The following is a 27,085-nucleotide window of genomic DNA, read 5'->3' as shown; positions in this document are numbered from 1 at the left end:
ACTCACAGCGGCCAACCCCGCCTCTTGCTCCGGCCTTGGAGGAGGAAGAGGCTGAAAAAAGCTGCGGTCCCACAGGATTCTGGGAAGCCCTGACACCCTGCAACGGCTGCCGCAACCTGGGCTTTTCAAGCATCTCACAGGTACAGAGCCTGAATTAACCTATCCATATTGGAAGAATATTTTCACAGGTGACGCTCATTAAAATGTATTTTCTGTGTGAACATAATGAAACTTGTATAACAATTATTCATTCACGTCATAATCAACATATAAGTTTGTCACATGGTGCAGCACACATGCACACAGTGCCTCATTACACTGAAATTACAGACTAGTGATATTTCCATTGTTCTGAGTGAATACTTTCTCTTGTTACCTTGGGAACACAGTGAATGAGTTGTCACTAGCGATACTGGCTCTCCTGGCAGCTCTGTGTCCTGTGTTCAGTATCTGTCTCTTTCATGCTCTTACGCTGATTCTGTCATTCATATTCATCTAATCTGTCCCCCCGAATTTTCCAAAAATCTCCAGTTCTTGAATTTTTTGCCTTTATGAGTATGAATTACTTGGTGATCTCTGAATGAAGTCACATTCAAGTGAAATAACTGATACATTGAGAGAAAATGAAAGCTTAATAATTCCTGTGGGGGATATGTGAATATTGCAGCAGCGGGCTGCAAAGGAATTTTACTGTAGTAGAATCTAAATTTAATTTTATTTTCTCTACCAATACCAGCGCTGATTTTTCTGTGCTGCACAACTTTATGTACAAACTATATGGAGATTTAATATCAATCATCCGATCCAGGCTAGTGAGCACACTGTGCTCCTTAAAGCAGTGTACATATGAAGTAAAGACATAGCATTTAAAAGCTTAAATGGACAAGTTAATTACAGTATGGATATATAAGTACAGGGTTTTCTCCATGTTTGATATGACAACAGTTGTTAATGTGTCTGCTGTATACATCTTATCCAAACATTATTAACTATCCTGCACACATATTTGCTCTCTTTTCCCAAGACAAATAATTTGCATAATCTTTACCTATTATCAACAGAAAGAGAAAAACAAAAGGTCTGTAAAGCAAGGCTTGCACAGCCGTGTATGAGATATTTTTGCTGATATAGACACTTTATAAATCTTTCCCATTACTATTTAACTTATGGGTGTTGTGTATTTGTTTGTCATAGTTATTTTATATTTTAATATTTCTAACCCAACTTATATTGGGTAATATCTTAAACACTCTGTATTCAAAGTAAATTAGATTAGGTGGATGTAAAATATTATATATTATAGCTAATATAGAGAGGTAGAGAGGTATAGAGAGGTACCTTTTGCATGTTTAACCAAACTCTAGAAAAGCTGAGCGTAATCCTAACTCTGTTGTATTTCTGCTGCTTCTTTACTTCTTTCCTTCCTTCCTGCCTGCCCCCTCAGCCCTTTGCGCTGCCTATATAAGTGTGGTTAAGTGTGTGCAGATGAGTGTTTAGCAGTGAGATGCTGGCTCAAACAGCGGGACATCTGACATTTACAACACAACAGACCCTCTGTCTTGTATACTGGCAGGCTGCCTGCCTAACTGGCACATTGCCTGGAGAGGTTCGCACCTGGATGAGTGTGTCTACTAATGTGTTTATGGTTGGGAAAAATAAAGAGCCTCTGTTCATGTTGGTTAAAATGTTTGAATATGTCTGTGACTGTGTGGGTATATACAGCATATTTGGTGACATCAGTTTTGTGTGTGCGTTTGCAAATGTTTGCCTGTATTTGGCACAGCATCATCTTGGAGTTTGTCTGGGCGGCGTGTGTGCATTTTATTCAAAGAACGAAGGGGACAGTGGGAGATGAGAGATAAATTGAGTTGTTATTACATAATTAAGTTAGCAGTGTCCTCATATGCCCTGTCTAATTGTAAATAAAAAGTTTCTATAAAGATAGAAGCATATGCCTCCCCTCTGAGGGTGAACCAATTGAAACCTTTCATGCTGCAGTCTGATTGGTATCCGTCTCATCTTTTCCGCTCATCAGCCCACAAGAGATATTGCAGCCTAATTATTCTTTAACTTGTTTTCTATAATCCCTCTCTATTTAATATTCATCTGTCTGTCTGCTTTATTTATCTTTAACTTTACATTTTAGCAGAGTGTTGACCTTTATATTGACTGTATGAGCTCTGAATGTCCTAGTTTGCCTGCAGTCACTCAAGACTATCAGTCTCGCCTTGAGTGTGGCTTTTTTACAGGATAAATGTAAATGTTTCTCTCTTGCAACACATTAATACTAAAACTGTTTAGCTCTTTAAAGTATTATTTGGTTTTGTATTCTATTTAAAGGCCCTATTTACAGTATACTTCCTTTACCCCAGTCCTTTAACTTCATACTTGTGATGGAATTTGTGCATCCACTCTTCTGAGTAGTTTAATATAGGTGAACCTCCGTTAGCATGATGGGATGTTGCATATTACAGCGAACCAGTCAGAATTTAGCAGTATAAACTGATGCTCTTTAAGTAGATTATTTGAAACCAGATTTTCTTGGGGCTTAAAAAAACACATTGTTAGGGTTATAATGTAATGCAGTATTAAAGCACCACTAAATACTTATTCTAAAATGACCATTAAGCTGAATCAATAATTCAATAACAATTTCAACAATGAATGGAGCCTGTAACTTTAATACAGGTGAGAATTATATATGCAATAGTTTGAAAGGTGTGTGTCATCTTGATTGGCTTTGTGTTGAAGTGTGTTTATGTCTGGCTAGTTGCATGCACAAGTTATATCAATGTAATTGAGTTATCAGTTGTGTATGTGTCAGTGTGTTGAGACACATGTTTGAGACTGTACTTTGTATTCAGCGATCCTGAAAAACAGGACGGTGCACTCTGTTCCGAGCTAACGTCATCAAGTACACATAAACAAACAAACGCGTGTGTGTGTGGTTTGTGCGCATGCAGGCATACGTGCCTGCATAAGGAAGCTTGTGTTGTGAATTTTCGTCACCAGCCACGGGTTTCCTCCCACCATTGCCATGTGAAGACCAAACTGATGCCAAAGTGTATGTGGGGGTGGATTCCTCTGCAATGTTACAAAAGAAGTTAATCTCTCACTTGTAGAAACCTTGAAAGCTAAATAGAGACGAAGAAAAGGGAGAAAGATGAACAAATGCAAGAAAAAGATAGAGAGAGAGAGAGAGAGAGAGATTGGTGGGGTTGCCAGGCAACACAGAAATTCATGAGATGTAAGGCATGGGATATCCACCATTGATAAATTTCAGTCACCGTCAGCACAGGTGCGTCACACTAAGCACCCACATCAGCATTTCCTATCTATTTCCTCAAGCTTCATTCCTCTCATTTCACAACCTTCCTTCCTTCTTTTCATCTTCCATTTCTGTTTATCCATACTCATGACATGTCCCCAATAGTTATTTTTTTTTATTCCTGCTCCCTTTTTCCTTTCTCAAGTGTGTCTGTGTTGCATTGGCATTGGTTTAAGATCAGAAAGCCATGAGGGCTCTTGAAGATGTTAAGCAACATCAAAGGCAGGTGTTTCTGAGAGGGCAGGGATTATGTCAAGGGCTTTACAAGCCTGCAAATGAGGAACTGAACCTGCTCTGTGAGAGGCTCGGTGGGGTTTTGGTCTTATGAATTAAATGGTTTGGGATTAAGTTTTTGTAATAACAATATAGTATGCTTTTTCCGAGAATTTTTAATATTGTGAAGGATTTTCCTGTCACAGTAACATTAATATATATTAATTAAATAGAACAGCAGTTGTTTTCATTGTAAGTTAAAATACCTGGCTGCTGACGGTAGTTTCATATTTACCCAAAAGACAAGAGATGTATTTTGACATCTAACCCTTTTTAATAACACTTGCCTCAAGCATCCAGGTGTGTGTTCTTGAAGTTGTATTCCATATTGAAAACTGCTAACACACAGGGCACTTTATCAAAAGAGAAATGTACCACACTTTCCCACAGAAGCTTATCAAATAGAAACCTCCAAAATATGTTGTGATTAAGTCTTGGTCTACTGTGAATACATTTTAATCCTCAAGATAAGAATAAAGGATATCATCATGTGAACAACGATGCTGGTGTCATAGCAGTCCTGAGAGCACAGGAAAAAAATTTGTAGGGCCCATCACCTGGCCATGCATGCAGTTAAGCTGCAGTAGGGTGGTAGCAACATCATGCGACAGAGGTGCTTGTCATTGGTAAAGTCATCAGAATTGGAGGAAGGAGGACTGTAGCTAAATATACAGAGGTCCTGAAGAAAACATCTTTGACAGCATACAGCTTGACACTGGGGCAATGATTTCAGCATGACAGTGACCCAAAGCTGTCTAAGACAATGTTAGAGAGGCTTCAGGAGAAGTCTCTTACTGTCCTTAAGTGGCCCAGCCAAAGCCCCGACTTAAACCTCATAATACATCTGCAGAGTGACCTGAAGATGGTAGTTCAGACACCTCCTATCCAATCTGACTGAGCAGGGATAAACCACACAAATCCAAGTGTGCAAAGCTTGTACAGACTTACTCAAAAAGACTTGAAACCGTAGCACAAACTGCAGCATTGAGGCTCTGAACATTTCTTTAAATAAAAAAACTTATAAACATCTTTTGACTTCATCATTGTGTTATTTGGTGTAGAATAATAGTCCATGAGTTTACACATAATATTGATCCCTCACTGCTACAATAAAGATTAAATGTCAGTACCAACCTTTTTATATCTATGTATTTATATCTGACTATATATGACAGGAACTATTTGTTTAATTGACTAATCGATTCAGTTTTCTATTTCAGCTCGTCATATGTGAGGATGTGATGCTTTGTCAAACAATATTTTTGTTCAATTATTTCTGTTAAGTAAATTAAATATATTTGGACTGAAGGCTGGATAAAACAAGAAGTCTGTTATTTGCTTAAAACACAAACTAACATTTAAAAATACAAAAATAAGACTCAGATTTTATTTTTCCTAATTTTCTATCTTGTTCTGCTATTTTCTCATCCTGAACCTCTCTCTGCAGGACTTGATGCAGTTCTGTACAGTAATGCTTGTTAATGGCTTTATGCCCTGTAGACTCTGCAGCTATAAGCTGTCTTCTTGTCAACCTAATGTTGCACACACATACCTAGCTGCTGTCAAATGCTTTCTGCTGAAATAGATTGGTACACACACATTCTCTCAAACTGTACATGGAGATATTCTGTGTTTGTGCAGTTCAACTTCCCAGCAGAATTCAGATATCTCATTGTCCTTGAGGTAAACAGGAAAAGGGAGGAAAAAACCGAGAATGAGGGATTTTAGCTGCAAAACAAGACAACCAAGAAAAAATGGTACTACATCATTAGTACTGCATTATACTGTATTACAAACAAAGTAAATCTGCCACGAGTGTTGTAGTGTTGTTGACCAAGCATTTCAGACTTATATAATAATAAATCACAATTAAATAATTCAGTGCCATCAGCCAGCCTACCCAATACATTAACACACACCCTCACACCCACAACAGGTGACAGAGCGAGATTAGAGCAACATTTTGCTTGCTGTGTATTTATGTATGTTGTAATTATGGTTTTCATTCACACATATACATACAGGACAAACAGGATGAGTGATTTATGTAGTATAAAAAATGTGATTAATCTAAATAAAGAACATTTGACTGTTAAAATATATTTTTGGGAATATACTTACTGGTGAGACATGGCAACTCTGGGTGACTAAACATGACTAACGTTCTACAACTATACTGATGGCCTTGGGAGGCTTTTGAACTAAATACTAATGTGAACACATTCACAGTGATGATGCAAACAAGCTGATGTTAAGTAGGTAGCAGGGTTTTCCATATCGAATCAATTGCAATTATTAGTCGTAGTTTTCTTTACAGACTGTATGTGGAGATGCCAGCCGGGACAAATGAAGACATTTTGAAAGTCACAGCAGTTTCATAAATCACCATGGACTTATTTTTCTTTAGACTGCAGCCATGTGACAGTTCAGCCATACTCATTAGATTTATCAAAGAGACACTGTGACAGATAATTTGGGGTTTAATGTTCTACTTCCTCCTCTTCTTTATGACCTTTTTTAGTTCACCTTGTTATTATTTCTCCCTTGAGCTGAATTGAGCATTTACACATGATTAATAGTATCACATATTAATTTAACCACCTAAGAACGGTTTGAACAAGATGAGCTTATAAGGAAAGCAAACTTTTAACAGAGTGACAGGTATCATTTTCTTACTTTAAGTACTTTCACTTTTTGGTTTTAGGTGTTAGGATTAAAGTTTAGGGTTAGGCAATTAGTTGTGATGGTTAGAGTTAAGGTTTGTTAACTTATAATACAGTAAGTAGGTTTTTAGTGGGCCCTAGCACAAGTTTTACTAGTCTTTGATATTCCCGTAAATCAGCTGTCATGCTGTAGCACTGCAGAAATGTTTGTGTTTGTGTTTTTAAGCTTGATGTAAAACTTTTGGGAGCAATGAGCATTCTTAAAAGCAGTCCTCTGTGTAACGATATGTGTATATATGAGACATAAAAATCAGAGTACCCATAAAAGTAATAAATAGGAAGTCATTTTAGCTGCCACTGTAGTAAATGTCCTTGCTGATGCACAAAGAACAAAGAAAACCCGTGTTCAGTAAGGATGGGAGCACGGCAAGAGTAGTGTGTAGTATTTTGTTGTTTCTATTCATAAAGTAGGATTATAAAAATACAGTTTGAACACTGTAGTCTGTCTTTATGTGGCGTGAACATTTGTTAGCCTGTGTCTGTGGGATTAAGCATGGGGCCAGGGGAAGCCACACTTTGAGTTTTGCTCAAGTAGCTCAATACAGCAGCCATCATGGAAAATGTGAAAGGTGCTATTTTTATTTATTTATTTTTATATAGGAGTTACTGTCAGTGTCCCATGGGTGGCTCAGCTCGTTGAATTCTGTGGGATTAACCAACCATGGAGGGAAATCCAATTTTGCTAGGCAATCCCCTCTCACTGCTCTGACCAGACCTGCACCTCTCATGGTTTTCTGCTCTCTGTTCTCCCCCTTTTTTCTTCTGTTTCCCAGGTTGAGACTCTATCACTTCTCATTTAAATCCACCATCTGCTCACGACTGCTGGTGTCATGTTTTTGCCACTTTCCTCTTCATTATTTCTAGTTAAAGGAGCAGTTCAACATCTTCGAATATACTCTATTTTTTTGTTTTAGCAGCAAGTGAGACAGCTAACTTTGTCCTTTCCAATGTGTACCTAACACCTCTAACTTAGGCTAATTAAGAAGTTTCACATTTTTACAGAGGTGCTAGTATGGCTGGAGACTCTAGTCGTGCTTCTCTTTGAACAGAGCCAGGCAAGCAATATCACCTAATTTTGGGTTTTCACACTAAACTGGCTAATGCATGTCCTGAAGTTGATGATAATCTCTTCATCTCTCTCTAAAACAGAGTGCATACTTGCTTGAATTGAGGCAAGGGCTTTTTTGCTTCATTTAATCCATTCCTTTCCATTTCATTATTTATTTTCTGTTTCTGCTCAGATTTGTCTCTACTGCTGTCCCTTCATGACTGCATCTCTCTCTGTCAATAAGGCCCTCAGAGGGTCCATTGTCCTCTCTGGTGTCCACTCCTCCCTTTTCTCTCTAATCAAATAGTCTCCCTGAGGAAATACCAGCAAATTATAGCCTCTATTCATATCTGATGGCCTATGAACTCTGTGTACAGTGTATGAGGCAGTGGGTTGGGCTGTAGCTTTTACAGTATAGAGTTAAACAGAGGCAGGGAGAGGAAGAGAGAGTCACAGGATTTAGATACAAGTTCCTCGGACGTGACCAAAGCAGCAGCATATTTCCTATTTGGGTTATCAGCTCCACACACACACTCGGATAATATGCATACACACACTAAAAGTATGCACTTAAGCTTCCACATAATCACACACGTTAACTGCATCTGCTCCAATAAGACAGAAATGTACAAACACCCCAGTGCCTTATAACAGATAAGAAGACTCATCTTACATACAATCCTCTGGTCACATTTGCAGGCGCTGCGCACGCTGACACACTCAAACGTTTAATCTGGCCTCTGCAGTTGGACAGGAGCTGCATAAGACCTGCTAATTAGTGGCCAGAGGAGGCCTCTGTTTGTCTGCTCTCTTCCTGTTCAGCTCAGACACAAGTTTCTCTGTGTCCTATCTCCAGCCTGAAAGATAGAGAGGGAAGGAGGAGCGTTGAGGGTGGAAGGAGTGAAATGAATGAAGACCGAGTGTGTTTGTTTGTTAGAGGGACTGCTTATTTCTCTCTCTGTGAAGCCTTTTCTCCCACTTTTTAAAGCGTTCTGACCTAAGGGCTGAGTAGGAAGAGGAGTGAGGATACCATCAAAATATCAGGTAGCTGAACTGGTTGTCACATTGCTGGATTTATTTAATCTCCACGTTTAGATGCTTCTGGGCTTCAGTGCAGACTTTTCCTTTTAAAAAATCTTTTTTGCAGTGTTTGTCCTGTTTGAAATGAAGTGTAAAGTAGTTTTCTGCTGGTGAGGGAATTGCTCAGAGACTACTTTGATGCCATTGAATTGGCTATTTTCCTGTCTTTTCATGATGTCTTGTGTGTGAAAAATCAAGCATGTTGCCTCTACTTGACTCACATTTCTGTCTTTCCTATATTTGTGTGTGTGAGGAAATCCCTGCTCCAAACTGTGCTGCACTCCCACTTCCTCTGCTTCCCTTCCTCAGTACAAACCTATTTTCCTCTTCCCACTCTGTCTCATGCTCATCTCCTCAAGACATAAACTCCAAAGTAAGTGTTGATTTGGATCCTCGCCTTCTTTGATGTAGCTGTGTCTTCTCCCTTTGCTTTTCAGTGTGCCCGTCTTTTTACCGGACAGTGTTTTTTTGTTACAAGCTTTCAGCTTGCTGAGTTTTCGCTTTTCATTTGTTCCTTAGCTAACTGGGAAAGTATTTATGTTGTTTTTTCAGGCATAGGTATTATTCATCTCGTGATCGCTACCTCGTTCCCCTCACTTTGTTTTACCCGAAGATACGTCTCTTTCCTGAGCTCATTCTGTCACTGTGTCTAGTAATAAGCCAGACTACCTGTGATAATTGATTAAAAGCTTTGAAAAATAATAATTAATTTACAGTGACTTTTTTGAGACAAATGGGCTCATTGTTGAAATGATCTGTAGCCTCAAACTCACAAATCATGTAATCTCTGTGCCACTTATCCTGGTAAGTGTTGCCGGGAACTGGGGCTGAAACCAACTGTCAAGAGACAGGTTACACCCTAGACAGGGGTGACACAAACAGAAAGACAACCATTCACACCTACAGGCAATACTGACGACTGAGATGAAATCCATGCTGGCATGAGGTGAACATGCAAACAGAAAAGCCACAGCTGGCTGGCTCATTTGAGCCCATGACCTACCAGCTTTTAGACAGTAGAGCTATCTACTCCGCCATGTTATGTTTTATTTTCACATCAGGCCTGCATTTCCAATTAACCTTATCACTTCCTCTTGCAAAGACAATGGTTTCGCTGTTTTCTTTGGAACCTACTTTCACTTCCAGTAACTGCCTTAATGTGAGTTCTTTATCTCCATTTGTTCTGAAAAACTTCACCCTCTTGCAGCTTTGTTTCTGGCTAGTGAACAATGATAAAAACCGATAAAGAGCTTATTGAACAAGTCAAGGATTTTTTACAGTAATGTTTATTAATGTGCACTGTCTCTGTGTGATATATTTCTCCCCTTATTTTGAAAGAATGCCTCCTTATGAGTAGTAGTGGAGGAACACACAGTTTGAAGCATTGTGTAACCCAAATACTGTATTTACTTTAAAGTAATTCAAAATGAGTACTGTACCTGAGGTGTAAAGAATACTAAATTATAAGTACCTTAGAGTTATTATTAGGGTTAGGTATTATTATGATGAAATTGTACTTCAGTAAAAGTCAAATTACTTTTGTTAAGTAACTTATGTAAAATTACCTTGAGAAAAAGTTACCTTTGAATTTCAGATCCCCTTTTTAAAATGAAGTATACAAATGTCTATTTAAGTTTTAACAGTAAACCCAATTAGACATGTAAGTCTCCAATAGATTTCACTCGGGGACATGATGCTTGTTTTTCTTATCTTATTATCACAGAGATCAGAAATGAGAGATGTAAGAAATCACCTTCCCGCACAAATCTGACTATAAACCTTTATTTAAGCACAAGATGTTCGATATAATGTCATGACTTGTACAGACTCTTGCCTTTTAATCATTATGCTTAAACCTCAAAATTAATATCAGCATGATTCATTGCACCTTCTAATCTGAGTTTCAAGATAAGTTTATAATTTGAAGTTTGAAGAGTTTTTACATCCCTGAAATGAACAGCAGCTCTTAATAGTGCAATTAGAGTTCTCTGTGTTCCCATCAGACATGTGAGTGAAGTCTACAGCAAACCAGGCTGTCGCGTCAAATCAATGTCAGTCGAGGCTCGGCCACCTGCAGAGTGAAGGCATAAAATACTTGCTGGATCTCTGTTAGCTGGTAATGGCAATCTGAGTGCTGATGGAGAGAGAAAAGGGGGGGTAAGGGGAAAGGAGAGGGGCTGGTGGTTTGTAGGCTTTATAATAAACTGCAGTATGAAATAAGTCTCAGATTGAGTGGAGAGGGTGTGAGTGAGATAAATCACTGAAGGACTGATTACTCCATCACTCACACTGATTAATTGGTTTTGAACTTGCTCTTTGTGTGATTGATGGCCTGGTGCACTCTGGGTAATGTAGTAGCAGATGATGAAGAGAAGAGTAATGGCTGTTCAATGAGGAACGCAGGTTGGAAATGGGCAAAGGGAGTGTCAGAGTGTTGAGAACCACTGACGCCGCGCCTCAACTTGGTGACAGGTTTACTGTTGATTCCATTAGCAGAATACAACCAGTGGCAGGTTGCCAAGTGACACTTCAGAAATGATATTATGTTCGGGTTATGGGAAAAGTCAGACATCCAGCGGCTGTGATGCTAGAAAGAAATGTTTTGTCTCTTTGGCTGAAATGACGCTCGCCCCTGTAACCTTTTCCCCTGCTTCACATCACTCAGTCTTGTTTTTTCATTCTTTCTGGGTACACATCTGCCTCGGAGATAAGGGACCTTTTGGTCCTCAGCTCGCTCTCTCTCACTCTCTGAGCCCTCTGGGGCTCAACCTTTTCACCAATGCAACAAAGTGCAATGTGAAATTCCTCAAATACCCAGAGAGCATGTGGGTACAGTATATAAAGATTTCCAAGAAACATTTCTTTACATTTAATTCTGATTTAATCACCTCCACATAGAGAGGCTGGTCATTTAGAAAAGAAAATCCCTGATGTATTCAATTTAGGATATAAATGACTGAAGTTCAGTGTTTGGTAGATGTGTTCTGAGACACATACAGTTGACTACACAAACAAAACACTTGAACATAAGTAAACAGAGTTGCAGCACTCAAGCCTTAGATGAGCTTCAACCTGTAGCTGCTAAGACTTCTTGGTGATTTTGCTGTCTGATCCCTCAGAGCTTGTGGAGAACAGATCCACAGCATCAAATTGCGGCAGCTATGTGAACTGCATAGGTTAGTTGGATCACAGTGAGGTCTTTTTTTTTGTGATGTTTTTGAAAAATAGTGCTTTATTAGGGCAGTTTTAATGCTTTATTTCAATTTTGCTTACACAAATTTTTGTGTCACATTTAAAGCCTCAGTGATGGATATTTTATTTATATTATATTTTATTTATTTTCAGGTACCTGCCTGGAGATGAATTGGACACAGTTTTTTAGATTAACTCACAATAATGCCCTCTCTATCTCTGCAGTTATTTTTCTCTTTAAACTTTATTCACACCATGTGATGAGACTGACGCTGTTGCACCATCAGAAGATTTTAACAGCCATCTCTTTCATCAGTGAGGGAGTTAATAAAGTGAAATGAAACCTTTGTATCTCATATTTTCAAGTTCTATGTTATAAAACACACATTTATCAAAAAAATATGAAATGATTTTTTACAAATTGCACCAATTTCACTACAGTTTATTTTTCATTAAAGGCCCTTGGGCACTTGACAGCTAACAAATCAATATAAGATTACCTGTAATTTACCCCTAATCTCTGCTAGTCTCAGTGGTGTTATGGCAGATGAATGTTGAAAACTTCACTGATCTTCTTTAATTTTAAAAAAAAGCTCTCGCAAACCATATACATCACAGTAAGCACAGAGAACAGAAGTCCTGAAGGGACTGTTAAGAAACTACTGTTCATTCTTTAGCATAGGAAAGAAGGAAGAAATGTTCAGGCCTTTCCAACTTCTTACATCTTACATTCTTACATTTCTGTTCCTCATGATGCACCTTAGGCAAATGAGCCTTGGATAGATGCACATTGCCACACATTTGAAATCCCATATCACACATCTGTTTTCTGCTTTGGAATTTCTGTGCTCATAAAATCAAATCTATTTTTTATTTTGTTGGAGTCATTCAAATTAAATGAGCATATAAATGCTTGGGAAACCAGTTTGGTCATGAAACTGTACATTCTGCATTACAGAATAATCTGTGATGTGTCATCACCTTTGTCTTCCAGGACTCAAAGCGTTCAGCAGATATCGTCACTTCTCCATCTCTGGATGTTTTCCTGCCTGAAGATGAGGACAACCCATATGAGTCTGTGACCACCGCCGTCACACGCAAACCCTGCTCACTTGATATCAACCACCGGCTTAACGCCTGTCCAGGCAATGGTAGGAAAAAATATTAAACTGAACAGACGTTCATGACTGAACTGAACGATTTACTGAAATGCAGATGACATCTTTGAATTTGTTTTACTGTAGAGTTGTGTTCATTCACCACCTGTATACTAATTTAAATTGGTAATGAAAGATCTGTTATATACTGTTGCATTTAATAATCTAAAAGTGTTTACCATGTAGTCCTCCAAACCTCACTCTGCAAGGCTACTACTATATCTACTACTATAAGCATCCTTATGTCTTATGTGATTGAGATGAAGCAGTAAAAATACACAGTTACTTGTAGTAAACAGAGTCAGCCAGGTACTAAACAGGTGCGGTTAAATGTGAGAGCAACAGTTTTTGGAATACATGCATTGTTTACATCAAGTCTGTGGCACCATGTAGGAGGTATTTCTAAGGGAAAGGAGGGTTTAATTTGGCATGAGATAAATACATATAAATACCACATCCTTTCTGCTTTTAGTTACTGCCATACCTGTATTTTTGTATTTCTTGTCTCTTACCTCATAGTTCAAAATCCACTGTTATAACTGAAGCTACTATTGAACACGCTATTCTTGTTTTGGTTAACCTTTCCACTGCCATCCACTCTGTCTGCAAATCTGTTTTCAGTTTAGGATTCAGTATGAGGTCATCTTTTAGCCTCGGACCTTTGTTGATTCTGTTTGCTCATCAGTTGTTTGGTCTGCGGCATTATACTGCAACACCCACCACAACAAGCACCCACAATGTGTTCTTCCCTTTCACTCAGCTCCCATAGCGATGTTACACACTGCAGGTTGTCACGGCAACTGCATCACCAGCTGGTGAGTCACCTGTATGTTTCCATGGGAACTGCTTTGCTAGTGACACTCTGCTCCTTCACCACCAATATCTCCCTGCCAGGAGCAAAGAGAGGCTACTGTAGAGGCTTACATTGCGCGCGTGTTCACGCGTCTCGTTCCATGTTTGGCAATTGCATCTCATTTGTCATTGTCTGCATGATACAATGATAGTGTTAAGTGTGGGAGAGAGAGGGAGAGGGAGAGAACCAGGAGGTTATCTGCTCTATGTCAAATTCTCTTTTGATAGAAAATTGCTCCACTGACGCAAGTGAACAGTGTGGGTGTTGTTTGTTCTCAGCTCTCTGAGCACAGTTACCTGGCCAAATAAGAGAGACATTGGGACACAATGGAAATGAGAGTGAGAGAGCCACATAGTGAGCAAAAGCAGACAAGGCAAAACAAAATGTCAAACAAAACGTCAGACCACATACGAGGATAGTTTGATGTATATACGGTTCTGTCATTGGGAAAAATGACGAGAAATGCATTTTTCCTTACAGGCTTTAAGAGAGACGAAGCAGATTATACATTCAGTCTGCAAAGTTGAAGGGTTGTCTGAGGTCTGAGGCTAAGCCATCGACATAAATGTGAATCTATGATGCAGCAGGAGGGAAAATCCTGGAATCCTGCTTTGAGTCCAGTCACGTGTCAGGGTAATTGGACATGGGTGTGAGTCAGTTTTTCTCTTCATCTGCCTCTGAGAGGAATGATATGATGAAGTACCATGAGAAAAGCAGGACTGAGATGAGAAGGAGGAAAAGGGAAAAGCAGAAAGAGTCTTGGTGCATTACACTATAAAAAGTTATCATTCTTAATAAATCACTGGTCTGTTATTGAGTTTGTGATTTAAATCTTGGGACAAATCATATGTTATTCAAGCTGGTTTACATAATCAAATTTAATTTTAACAGCACATTTCATGATCAGACACTTTTCTGGCTATATGCAAAGTGATGATCTGACTACTTAAAAATAATACATTGAATAATAGAAGTTTAAATTAATTAATTAATGACAACATGAGTTTTAGTAATGGTGACAGAATAAAGATAAAAATAAAATAATTGTGAGAAAGTGGAATAAAAGTGTAATATATAAAAAATCAAAAGGATATTTATTATTGAAAAAATAGAAAGTATGAATTACCTTTTTGTTTTGTTTTAAAGCACCACACTGCTGGAACTGGCTGATTAAACTGCAGGTGCTCAATATCATCTTAATGGAGTCTCTGCTTGTGTTGGTCCACAGAGCAGTGTTGGGTATGATGATCTAGATTTAATAACTCAATCAGTGCTACTTAAATTTTTCATGCAGTCCTGCTGAAATATATAATGCTTCACCTGCTGCTTTTATGATTTGTAAATTGACAGGTATTATCAATAATACATTTCACATTCAGTTGCCATGTGTAGGACTGTGCCTGGATTTTAGATTGCGATTAAGCGATCAAGCTCTTTTATTAGCTTCTTAAAAAAGAACTACATGATTTTAAAGAATAGAAAGAATTTTCTCCTTGGTTTAAGTGAAGTACAGGGATATGTTTTGCAGTATAAGCCCTGTTTGATACCCACCTGTCCTGTGCTGCTGGCTTTCTGTCTGCAGCTGTGGACTGCTTCAGTCTCTCAGTTGTGGAGACTGAGACGCTACAGTGCTCTCCGAAGCCCCAAACAATCAGGGTGGATTTATCAGAGTTCATCTGTCACTCAACCCAGCAACTACAGCAGTGCTACAGATACACTGGAGACCTGTTGTCAGTGAAGCTGCCACACCAAACAGCTTTTTCATTGCTCTGTTCTCGGATGCTTCCCTCCCCTATGTATCTTTTTATTTAACTTTTCCTTTTGTCTCCTATTCTGACATTCTCCACAACCTGTTAGGCAGATCATGCCACTTTTGATGCTGTTGAATTAATGAACACATGCGATTGTAAGGTACAATATCTAGTCTTATCAAATGACATGACAACGGTCATTTCTAACGGTGAACAAATGAAATTCTCTAATATCCAGTGTAAAATATGCTAAGCACAGACTTGCACGTAATCCTACTAAAGCTGTAATTTTGTACATTAGCTGAGGATTATGCTTATTGCAGGGGATAGAATTCCATTTGTTTCAAATGAGAGAATTCATTGCACCACTTGGCTGTGCATGCATTTAGTGTACAGATAGAGATGAAAAACATGTACTGTGTTTCCATGTCAACTGTTAAGAACAGAGTAAACATTCTGGTTTTAGCTTGAAAAGGCAGATTTTTTTTTCTAGTTTTTTCAATTTGCTGTTTTGATTACAACAAACTCATTTGCTGCTCAGAGATTTTTTTATTTCTTAACAAATAACTTAGCACTCAGTTGTTCCACCTCTGTTGGGTTCATCTGCAGTGTAAAACCTATTGTGATAAATCAGATTGCAGTAACAGAAAAGTATTGCAGGTGAGATCCTGCAGATAGGAAGACGGGCGACAGAGTGGTGAGGAGGGACCTGCAGGCAAAGCCTTGCTGCCTCCAGTCACGTATGGAGCAGACAGAAAATGCAGGACGGTTAGAGCAGAAGTGTTTCTTTTCTGCTATTGACTGACTCCTCCTGAGATAACACTTGTCCTCTACTGGTAAACAAGCCACTACTTATATGTGCAACATGAAGCAACAAACTTGTGTGCGCGTCTCTGCGTGTATGTACTGCACTTTAATATGTTCTACATATTGTATTGCACCCCATATCTCAGTGAACTTTCAGTTGACTAAATAAGTTGCACACAATTTCTGGAAGCAGTAAAGCAAACATTACAATTGTACTATTTACTGAATGCATACACTTAGGGTGATAATAAAATACAAAATGCTTTATCATAAGGTAAATTTTTATTGGCTCACCTGGACTATATTAAATGTAATATAACTTGGTTACGGCAACTACAGAATTATTTTAACTATGAACAATTTTAAATCAGCCAGCCACAGTTTTGCACACCACAGTGCTACTACCTCTAAAGTTTATGAATGAAGGCCTCCATCTTTTGGTTTCTTGCTCTCCGTCCCATATTAACTTCCACCCTCCGTTTTCTCTAGTGGATAAAGCTGTGATGTTGCTGCGTTCCATCCCATTTATTCCACTTTGCTTGGTGCTGGAGGCTTGGAGTGGCTAATGGCTGCAAGTAGTAACTCTAGGGGTTTGCCATTAAAAAGGGTTGAGGCCCATTGACTTGTTGAAAGAGAGGCGATAGTGTGTCTGTCTCTTTGACAGCCAGAGGAGATCAGTGCTGAGGACACACTCATACTTTAATAGTTTGCATTTGTTATGAATTCTTTTCAGTTTTTGGGTCTTTCATTTCAGTTAAAGGTTGGTTTGTGAGTGCCAATTATACTTTATTTTAGTTTCATAGCTTTCAATCAGAGGCAGTGTTTGTCAGTTCTATGAGTAAACCATAAAGTCTGTATTGGTCCTCTTTGATGTTCCGGCTGTCAGTGACCCTCAGCCAAAGCCCATTTGTTCTTCCTGAAGATGTAAATCTTAAAATAATATTTAGAAGTATGTAATTTGATTTGAAGCTAGCTCTGCATTTGTGTGATTTATTTTCAGTTGTGCATACAGACACATACAGTAACTTATTGTGTTATTTAATGCCTTTGTGAAATTGCAGAAAATGAATGCACAATTTGGTGCTCTAATTAGTATTTACAGCAGCTGGGTGGTGTGTGTGGAATTGATGGAGAATATAAAACGCTGAAACTATGGAGAATTCAGAGATTTAAAATAGATTCCAAATCATGTAAGTATCTAACACTGGCAAGCACATAAAACAAAAACTGAACATAAGTTTCAAACTGTGAAAGTTTTTCACATTTGTTCAGTATTTGAACAAATTTGAAACAATATGTTTAGAGCTTAGCTGTAATTTCCTACTCAAGAGAACTCGTGAAGGGAGCTATGTTCCCTCACACAAATGCAGTATACATATGAAATGCAACTTGTCAGAGTGGCATGGAGGCAGAACTGACATCCTGAAGAACATGTCTGAAATTGACAGTTTTTGTCTTGTTAGGAGAGTAGGAAGAGGACTGCTGATTTGAATGCTTGCTCCCACCAAGGGTTGACTTAGACACTCACTTCCACCGCTCATTGTTTCATGCTTGCAGTAACAAGTTGAGCATTTGGCTTGGATGCACACAGATATAGGTTTGTGAAACGTATTAAAGCATTTTAAGTTTAACATTTAGCCATAGTTTATTTCTCACTCTCTCACAAACATATATAAACCTGAACATACAGTGAGATTGTAAGCAAATATGTATAATAACTCTAAAGGTATTACGTTTTGAGACTCGCACATGAATTGTGTGTATGCACCTAAACATGCAAACATACATACACTTATAACCCTTTGACAGAGGAAACTGAAGGTGAACCTAAGGCGGATCTGAAGGAAGCGAGTGTTGACAGGTTTATTTACTCAATAGAACTAAACCTCTATCTATATATATCCGTCTGTTGCATCCATCCTTCCTTTCTTTTTTTCTTCCTCTCATTTCTTTTAGATTTATTTAATCTATTCACACCCACATCTAATCATTGATTGAGCTCCAGGCAGCTCCTTTGTGATGTGCATCTATTTGTGTGTGTATGTCTGCAACTGTGTGCAAAGCCCTACATAAAATCTAGTAAGCGTCACTCTGTGTCACATGCATGGATACACACACACCCCACACACACACACACAAAAATCAATGTGAGCATGCTGTGAAGCTGTGCTACTTTCTCTGAAGGAATGACATACGTGTTATCGTGCGTCTCCACCTTTGCAGACACACTGCTGAAATTCAAAATAAATGCACTAGTGAAGGAGATATAAAATTCTGAAGCAGGTGAAGACACTTTTAGTTTTATAGTAGCTTTGTGATTGAACAGTAATATTAGAAATAAAGTTGTTGGAGTGCAGAATGAATCTTCTGTGAAAATAAATAGGTTGTTTTTTCGAATTTAAATGTGTTTTTGCGGCTTTTAGTTTAGTTATTAAATTATGTTTCTAGACTGTTCTCTTTAAACCTTTGTCTTTTCTCGCTCTCTGTTACTATTACTGGTAGTGCTAGTAGTGTTACTACTAGATTTGCAGACAATTTAAAGAGGCAGCACCTAAAATCAAAGATAAAGTTGACATTATACACATAATAAATGTCCAAGACAGATAAGTGAAGTTATTGACTTGCATCTATGTATCAGTAGCTCCTTAATTTTCCACCTCGTACTTCAGAACAAATGATTCGACAGCACCAAATAAGCAGATGATCAAAAAAAGTCATTAAAATAGTTGTGTCAGCTAAACTCAGCAAGCGTGGATGAATGACTCCATTATCAGAATAATACTGAGGACACTGATGTCATATGCTTTCTATTTTTTGGAGAACTTTAGTCACACGAGCAAGTTTACAGTTAATGATTTAGACATTTATAATATAAATGGTTATGGTAATTATAAACTTATAAACTTATAAATTTTTTTCTAGTACGTTGAAAATAATCTTCAATAAATAAGTTTGCTCCTCCCTCACTCATGTATTTTGTTATAAGACAACAAATGGTTATAGTTACTACTGATTATTTTAAACATCCTGGGAAATACACTATAATGTAGTGTGTTTACAGTCTATTTAACAATATTATTATAATCTGAAAATACCATCAGTATCACATTTCTTACTGTGTGGCTTTGTTCTTTCTAACACAAGAAGAATATTTGTGGGAGTTGTGAAAAATCACACCATCAATTGCATTCAAAGTTAAAACAAGAAGGAATGTAGCTTTTATCTTTCAGGTTTTCATGACTACTATCACAGATAGTGATGACATCCTGTGTGTCTGTGTTCAAAGTCCTGGCTGGGTCTCACACCATAATTGGATGAGATTCTAGAGTCTGATATGATCCGTGTAGCCAGGTGGCAGCTGATGGCAAGCTCCTGGTGTGTCAGCAGCTCTGATAACAGTACTTTAGGAAAGGCGTGTTGGTCTGTGTTGTGTGTCTCCTTCAGTTGATTGAGAAAGATTCTTTCTCCCTTTTGAAATTTAATTCGGGCTACTTCAGCACTTCCTTCTCCTTTCTTCCTTTCTTGTGTTTTTTTTCCCTGCCTCTTAACTGATCATACATTGGCTGCGACACCTGCATCTGTACTCACATGCTCACACACACCATCATCTTTTCCTCCTGCCTTTGTTGCTGAGTCTTGTCAATTTCCACCCTCACCTGTTTCTCGTGCCAACATATCTCTGTGTTTGCTTTTGCACCACTTAGTAGTTTAGCTGAACCATATTTTTTCCTTTAGTCATTGTTTTGGCAGTGCAGCATCAAATTTAGCAGCTCCATAGTGAACCTAGTAAACCTAACCCTCCACATTTTTTGAAGTAGTTTTGCATTACCTCTGTGCCTCTTTGGTTCTCAAAAACACAACTCCAACTTGTTCTGCAGAAAAGTGAAATAGTGTTTTAGACATGACAATGTAGGTAATGTCAATACACAAACATGAAAATATTAAGTTCTAATACTTTTGCTTAAAGAAAATGAGTTAATGTGACATGTTGGTCAGTACATTTGATTTCTGTACTATAAATATCCAGGCAAATAGCTAGAAAAATTAAGTAATATCCACTAAACCAATATCCAGATCAGAATATTTGCGTCCAGCCCTAGAATGTAGGAAACTGTCCTAACAAACAGCATGTTGCTAACTTACAGCGTGTGATATGGTGAAGTTAGCAAGACGTTTTGAACACTGCTGTATCTAAGTCTCACAGAACTGTAAGTGTGGTTTTGAATTTCAATTTTGTTTATTTATGTATTGCCAACTCACAACAAACATCATCACAAGGCACTTTATAGTGCTGTACACAGAATTTCATAAAAAACCCAACAATCGTGCTTGAGCAAGCGCTTTCATATTTCTTACATGTTTACTTGTTTGTAGGTATCATCAAATAACAGTGTAAAGCAGTTTTTTTAACTTGTGAGTGAATAAAGAGTAACAATAGAAAGCTCAGTACTAGAATACAACTCATGAACAGTGAACACTTTTACCATTCTTGAGCTGTGACCAGACTACAAGATGCAGTAACATCCCAAAAAATAGCCCAATTCCAATAAAACCAGCAGCATTGGGAGTTAAAAGGGGACAAAATGGTACTTTTATCTTATCTACTGTGTCAACTTAGGGTTTTGAAAGAAGAGCATGCCAGGTTCGACTATATCTACAGTGTAGTCTGTGCTGCCACGGTTTTTCCTACTCATGATTCTAGAAATCTCCCATTTCTCTACCTGTCTCTACCTGAGACTCATACCTGTCTGTCATTGTCTTTCCCTCCATAAGGTCATTTGTCCCATGTAACTGTGAGTGGGGGGGAGCCCAGTAACCATGGCAACTGCTCAACTGGCCCCACTCCAGACTGCTCGCCTCCCTCCCCCGACACGGCCCTGAAGAACATTGAGAGAGTCATCCGCCCACAGGTGAGTGTTCACGCACACACACACACACACACACACAAAGGCACTAATGAATGTGTTGCAGAGGTACCTGACACATTATTGAACATCACAGTATCCACCCACAACTGGCCTAAACGCCTGCACCCCCACACACAATGGTAAACATCATTGTCCGTTTCTCTTCATGTGATTGTTTCTCTCTGTCTCTGTTTCTGCTGCCCTGTCAGTCACTCTCATAATTAAATTGGAGTTAAGGGTTTTCAGCTGTGCGTATGTGCATCTACATACCATATATTGGTTAGAGAAACCCAGATGAGCCCATATGATGGATTTGACAGTGAATTGCAGTGAAAGCAGCTGTAATAGTGAGGATGTAAACACCTTTAAACACAAACACCCCCCTGATCAATGTCTGCTGTGTTTGTTTTCCAGTCTCTGAGTCGTGAATCGATTCAGATTCAGTTCTCTGTTCAGTCTTCATCATTAACTGACTAAACCTGCCACCAGTTTTGTCTGCAGACATGGATTTGTTTAAACACGTGTGGCTATATAATTTATATATAATTTTTATTAAGACAGTCTTGTAGACAATTCTGTCTTGTGCAACTGCATGATTTTGGCTTGGCATGCTTTAATGATTTGGCTGTTGGTTCATGTTACTTCCTCTTCCTCCACCTTCAAAAACGCCAGACAGCCAACATGTTTCCTAGATAAATGATGAAGCAAGTAGAGTAAAAGAGCATGTACAGCATAACAGCGACATGCAGCTTTTCCTGCTTTCAACATCTTTCTGTTGTTCAGCAACAACAGAGTAGATTAATTATGTTGCTGATAATGAATACGTTCAAATCAACATTCAGAAATTCAAATGCAACAACAAGTCGGCCTCATTAGTGATTTGAGATTAATTTAGTCACTAGAAAGATGGTATCAGACACACTACCGCAGCGCCAGTGTTTCACTTCTTGATAATTAAAGGCAGACGTTTTCTCAGGCATTGGATGTAGTGTGATAGAGCACTACAACAATATCTTAGCTGCGTGCTTAGTGTTGCGGTAAATCATAAAATATTAGGCAAGAAAGATGAGATAATTACATTGAAATTCAATATGTTTCAGAAATGTCCTTTATTCATGTTTCTTGCCTATTCAAGATACAATAGAAACATATTTTATTTCACCCTAATTAAGGAAAATAAGAGAATAAAGGCCTTGCTTTCCTCTCTGAATCTCCTTTCCCACCTCAACGTCACCTCTCCCATCATCCCTCCTCATCAGGGGCCTATCTTTGGCATGTTAACTAATGTGTGTAGAGGGATCACACGCCGTGCCCAGCGTGTCTTCGCTCGGCTTGAAGCGCACATAATCAAGGAGCACCAGAGTTCAATTTTATAGGACCTAATTAATTCTCTAGAATTCATTTCATTTCATTTTAGCGCCCTGCTGACTGTTTCATTAGTACACACTGTAAGCTGACCATTCGCACAAACATGCACAACTATAATGTATACATGGATATGTTCACATTAAATGGTGAAGTGGCTCAAATATGATTATTTTGTTTCCACAACCTTTTTTTTTTCCCATTAAACTCTTAACAAACCAAATTTAATTTCGCCATATAGGCAGCTGTGGAATTGGAGCTCTACCATGCTATTATTTGAGCATGTTTGCCTGCTGATGTTACCAATTTGCTCAAAGTAATTTACATTCAAAGTGATGCAGTCCTACTTTTTCCCCCTGTGGAAATCCAAAAGTATTTTTGAAGTAAATGCACAGTAAAACTGCACGGGAAACAAGTGGAGTCTGTCTTACCCCACATGTGTATTTCTCACTTGATAGGCAAAGTAACAAATGGAGGCTGGTGTAAGAATAAGTGCTTTCTACTGTACAATGAACATTTTTTACAGTGTTTTGTCCTTCCTCCTCCTGTGATAAAGCTCCTGAAGGCTGTTGATTTAAATAAAAATGTATTCTGAGTAAGTTCGCTCTTTAAATCCGTCTTTAAATGAGTGTGAGCTGGTAATACTGCAGTATTGACCCCAAGTCTGTTGCTAATGTTAAAAAAATAAAAAGTGATCAAAAGCGTGAAGAGATCACAGCAGCTATGTTTGACTGAAATCCATTGGCTTAGTGTGTGGGTCATTTTTATTTCTTTATCCAATGCTTCTTGTCTAAATTGTCATCAGGACATGTTGGATCTCCACAAGCTCTTGATCACACTCACAGGCAGATGGGATGTGAAACACAGAAAAGATGAATAATCAAATTGATGTAGAAATAGGGGAAAACAACAAGTACAGGGACACACACATGCAGCATCATGGGGTTATTAGTTTCATACCCACTGGCTCAGTGTCCTACTTTGTGTGTGTGTGTGTGTGCGTGTGCAAACCCTAACAGCAGATTTGAACTGTAAGTGGTTGCTTTTGGGAGATTCTAAGTTCCAGTGAACACAACTCGTGTTTTCATGTTACAAAGACTAAAGCTTGTGTCTTGGAAAGTCACAGGGTCACATGACATGATAAAACAAGCACATCTACATAACATTTTGCTATCTTTGTGAGAACCATTTGTTTATATCTGAAAGGATGAAGACATCCCACACTTAATGCTGTTTGAGGGTTAAGACAACATCCAAATTGACATTAGTTTTTTGTCAACAAAGCAGAATATTTAGTCATCTTAGTAAAGCTACAGGATTGGCATACTGTCTTTGTGAAGATGGGGTTAAGCATCATTTTTCTAAAAGATGAATTCCCGTTGATTTGAAAAATACAGGTTGTAGATGTTTGTTGTCAGAGTTTTCTAGCTAACTGTAACGTAATGTTATGCTCTACAAATATTTTGAACTTTTTTCCAAGTTGTGGCTGTTGTGGTACAGTATAACTCAGAATAAAGAGCTTAGTTGTAAATTTACAGTCACAAATTTCCATATTTGTTTTAACAGTGACACTCTGTACACCACCAGAATGGATTTTAAGGGAAATAAGTACGACAATCTTAATTTCCATGCTTATTTTGAGGCTCTGGTTAAAAATATTGTATGGACCGTGAAGGAATTTCAACCTTTTTTATATACAGCATTCCAGTTTATGGACTGAAAATTAGAGGAACTAACATAATCATACATTAAATTATCAGTTTTAATACTTGGTTAAAAATCCTTTACAGCCAATGACAGCCTGAAGCCTAGATTCTATAGATACAATTTAAGTTTTGTCATTACCTTCATGTGTAGTTATTTTGTGTAGTTTATATCACTATAACGTGTTTTCGTTAATCTTGTGTTATATACAATGAGAAAGAAAAAACGTCATTTGTGGGTATTATCTTCAGGCACAGGTTCACAACTTGGAAAGGAGGGGGAGGCAGAAAAGCTTTAAGTGTTGTTAAATTACTTTTTGCATTAAGAAAAGGTTTTATCTTTCAGAAAAGTGGGTGTTTAGCTCTAAGACTCAAGTGTAATGAGGTTACATGAGCGGTACAAACCTAGAGCTACTGTTGGTACAGTGTAGGTGGCCCACAGAGATTTGTCGCCCAAAAAGTTTATCATGGCTCATCTTTTTTACAAGTGAAGAGGTGAGTGGAAAATGCAGCCATAATAAAGTTTCAGTGTTTCAAAATACTAACTAATAAAGCTGTGCTACATCTGATATACCTTTTCTGATTTTTGTTTTTACCTGTACCTGTAACACCACACCTACAGAACAATCTGTATAGCACGAGATATCAGTAGTAAAAGAATATAGACTGAGAGCACACATCTGTTGTGACCACATGTGAACAGTGAGACACTGAGGGGCACAGAACAGATGACATTTTTAAACTGGTTTCTCCACTTCATGGTAAATGTATTGAATATGACACACCTGCCATATACTGTAGAATGAAGTACTGTAGCAGCCTAGAGGAGCTTTAAGAAGAAGGCATTTCTCTTTGACAAAAATCCTCCTGGAGGATCTGATAGAGGAAACTAAATTAGTTATACTTTCATCACCCATTTTATTGTGGTCATACTCTGGAGCAAGATCCGACAACAAAGACAGACAGGTTCTAACAACCCAAAAATACCTTTCCTCCGTTCTGCTTGGCCAGATATTTGTTACTCAGCTGCTGTGGCTGAATCTGTGCTGAATAGACGCACACAGAGCCATTTGTTCCTCCCTTTCTGACAGTGTTACTCAAGTTAGTTAATCTAACAATAAATATGCTCAGATCTGTGTGTAATTACAGAACATGTGTACATTATGAACATGGCTCTGCATTTGGCAGGAAAGAATGATAGTGGGAAGCTGGAAGACACAGAAAATTACCAAATCTAAACATTTCAATTATATTGAGACATATAAGAGACCTGTGTATGTTGTTTCTGAAGACATTTCTTTCCAGAGCTAGTGGGGTGCCTGTAGCCCCACAGGAGCTACTTGGGTCATACAACTAATTGGAGTTACTCAGGCTAAAGCTACAAGCTCTCCAGGAGTTACACATCTGAGCTATTACCTGACATTTCCTATATGCATTAAAATGATTTTGATGATTTCATTAAATTATGTAGTTAATTTACGAACTGGTGTCCTCTTCATCTATATTATGAATGCAGAGGACACCAATCATTTACTTGCTTTTGCATTGCATTTTAAGTTGTGTTGGGTGGGAAATTAATTTCTGTAATTTCTGTGGGAATTGCTTCCAGTTAAGGACTATGAGATTGGTTGAAGGAAGAAATAATATCCTCCAATAATGAGGAGGAGGAAAATTGGACTAGTAGAAAGATTATTTTTATACAGAAATATGACAATGAAACAGGCAGTATGAAGTCACAGTCTGGAAAACCTCAAATTACATGCTTAATTGAATTTTGCACAGTGAACCCAGACTAGCTCACAGTGTTTGAGAAATGGTTTAGATAGTTACTTGACCCTCTACTTACAGAAACCAATCAATTTGATTTTTTTTGAAAGGACATTTCTTAGCAGTGTCCTAACATTAAAGGGAACTTCGTATGTTATTTGTAACATAGCAGAACGTTCCTTATTCTGTTATGCATTTCTAACACTTGCAATAACTAGGAGATAAAAGTGACTCTTGCCAGTGTCAGCATTTCTCTCTGAGAACAACAGTTTTCTCGACTAGAGTGAGGAGATGAAAGCAGACCAACTGTACTTGACTGATGGAGAGATGAGGGTGTGAGCCGTGGCTTTTAGAGGGGCCACTATATATGTTAATGTCCCCGAGATCAGAGTGGATCAGCACTTGAGTCTCTTGAGGGAAATTTTCTAAAAATGTTTCTTAAAGAGAATACTAAAAAAGAAGCCTGATATACAGAAGATAAAGATGGAAGAAATGAGAGGCAAAGATGAAAAGTATGAGAAGAGGGAATGCAGCGTCGAGCTGAATAGCAGGATAATATTTTTAGGAGCTGTAGTTTGTTTTGGAAGTGGGGGGAATGCTTGTCGTTTGTTTTTTACTCTCTTGTTCTTTTCCCCTATGCAAGTAGATGCATTTGCTCTTTTGAGCTTTTTGCCTTCTGAGCTTGTTTGGTTACAAGTTTTGTGGATGTGTGAGGCAACTGAAAAGTAAGAAGAAAGGATGAGAAGAGAAAGAAATCAAAAGAGTTGTGCATTGCTCTATATTCAGCATGTTGATAACAGAAGAGAAGATGCTCCAAAACTGAAAAATAACAAAACATTTATGATGATAACATTTCAATCCTTTGTTTATGACATCTACAGAATAATTTAGCTAATAAACAGACTTAATGCTACATTTTTGCAGCTTTTGGAGTAAATAATTTGCTATTCTCTTGTGTAATTAACATGCATTGTGTGTAGTATCTGATATGATAAGCATGATAATTTATGGTAGTTCATTATCACATTAAAGGAAAAAATGCACTCAATTCGTCAATTTCACACAGAAATATGCAATTTTCAATACGTGCAGCCAAACTCAAACATCAGAGCACATCTCACCTCACCTTAG

At 38.1% G+C, this 27,085-nt stretch overlaps 1 protein-coding gene across 6 annotated transcripts in view; it reads left to right on the top strand.

Moving 5' to 3' along the window:
• anks1b (ankyrin repeat and sterile alpha motif domain containing 1B) overlaps positions 1-27,085 on the top strand; it is a 166,214-nt gene that overhangs the window by 69,699 nt on the left and 69,430 nt on the right. For all 6 annotated transcript variants that reach the window (XM_026362154.1, XM_026362157.1, XM_026362155.1 and 3 more), the window contains 3 exons: positions 9-140; positions 12,639-12,795; positions 20,986-21,122. In XM_026362154.1, coding sequence (XP_026217939.1) covers positions 9-140; positions 12,639-12,795; positions 20,986-21,122 — 426 coding nt within the window. The remainder of the gene's footprint in view (positions 1-8; positions 141-12,638; positions 12,796-20,985; positions 21,123-27,085) is intronic.

The sequence above is a fragment of the Anabas testudineus genome, chromosome 23 (genome assembly GCF_900324465.2).
Source record: "Anabas testudineus chromosome 23, fAnaTes1.2, whole genome shotgun sequence".
Taxonomy (NCBI): Eukaryota; Metazoa; Chordata; class Actinopteri; order Anabantiformes; family Anabantidae; genus Anabas; species Anabas testudineus.
This window is presented reverse-complemented; position numbering and strand designations above follow the sequence as displayed.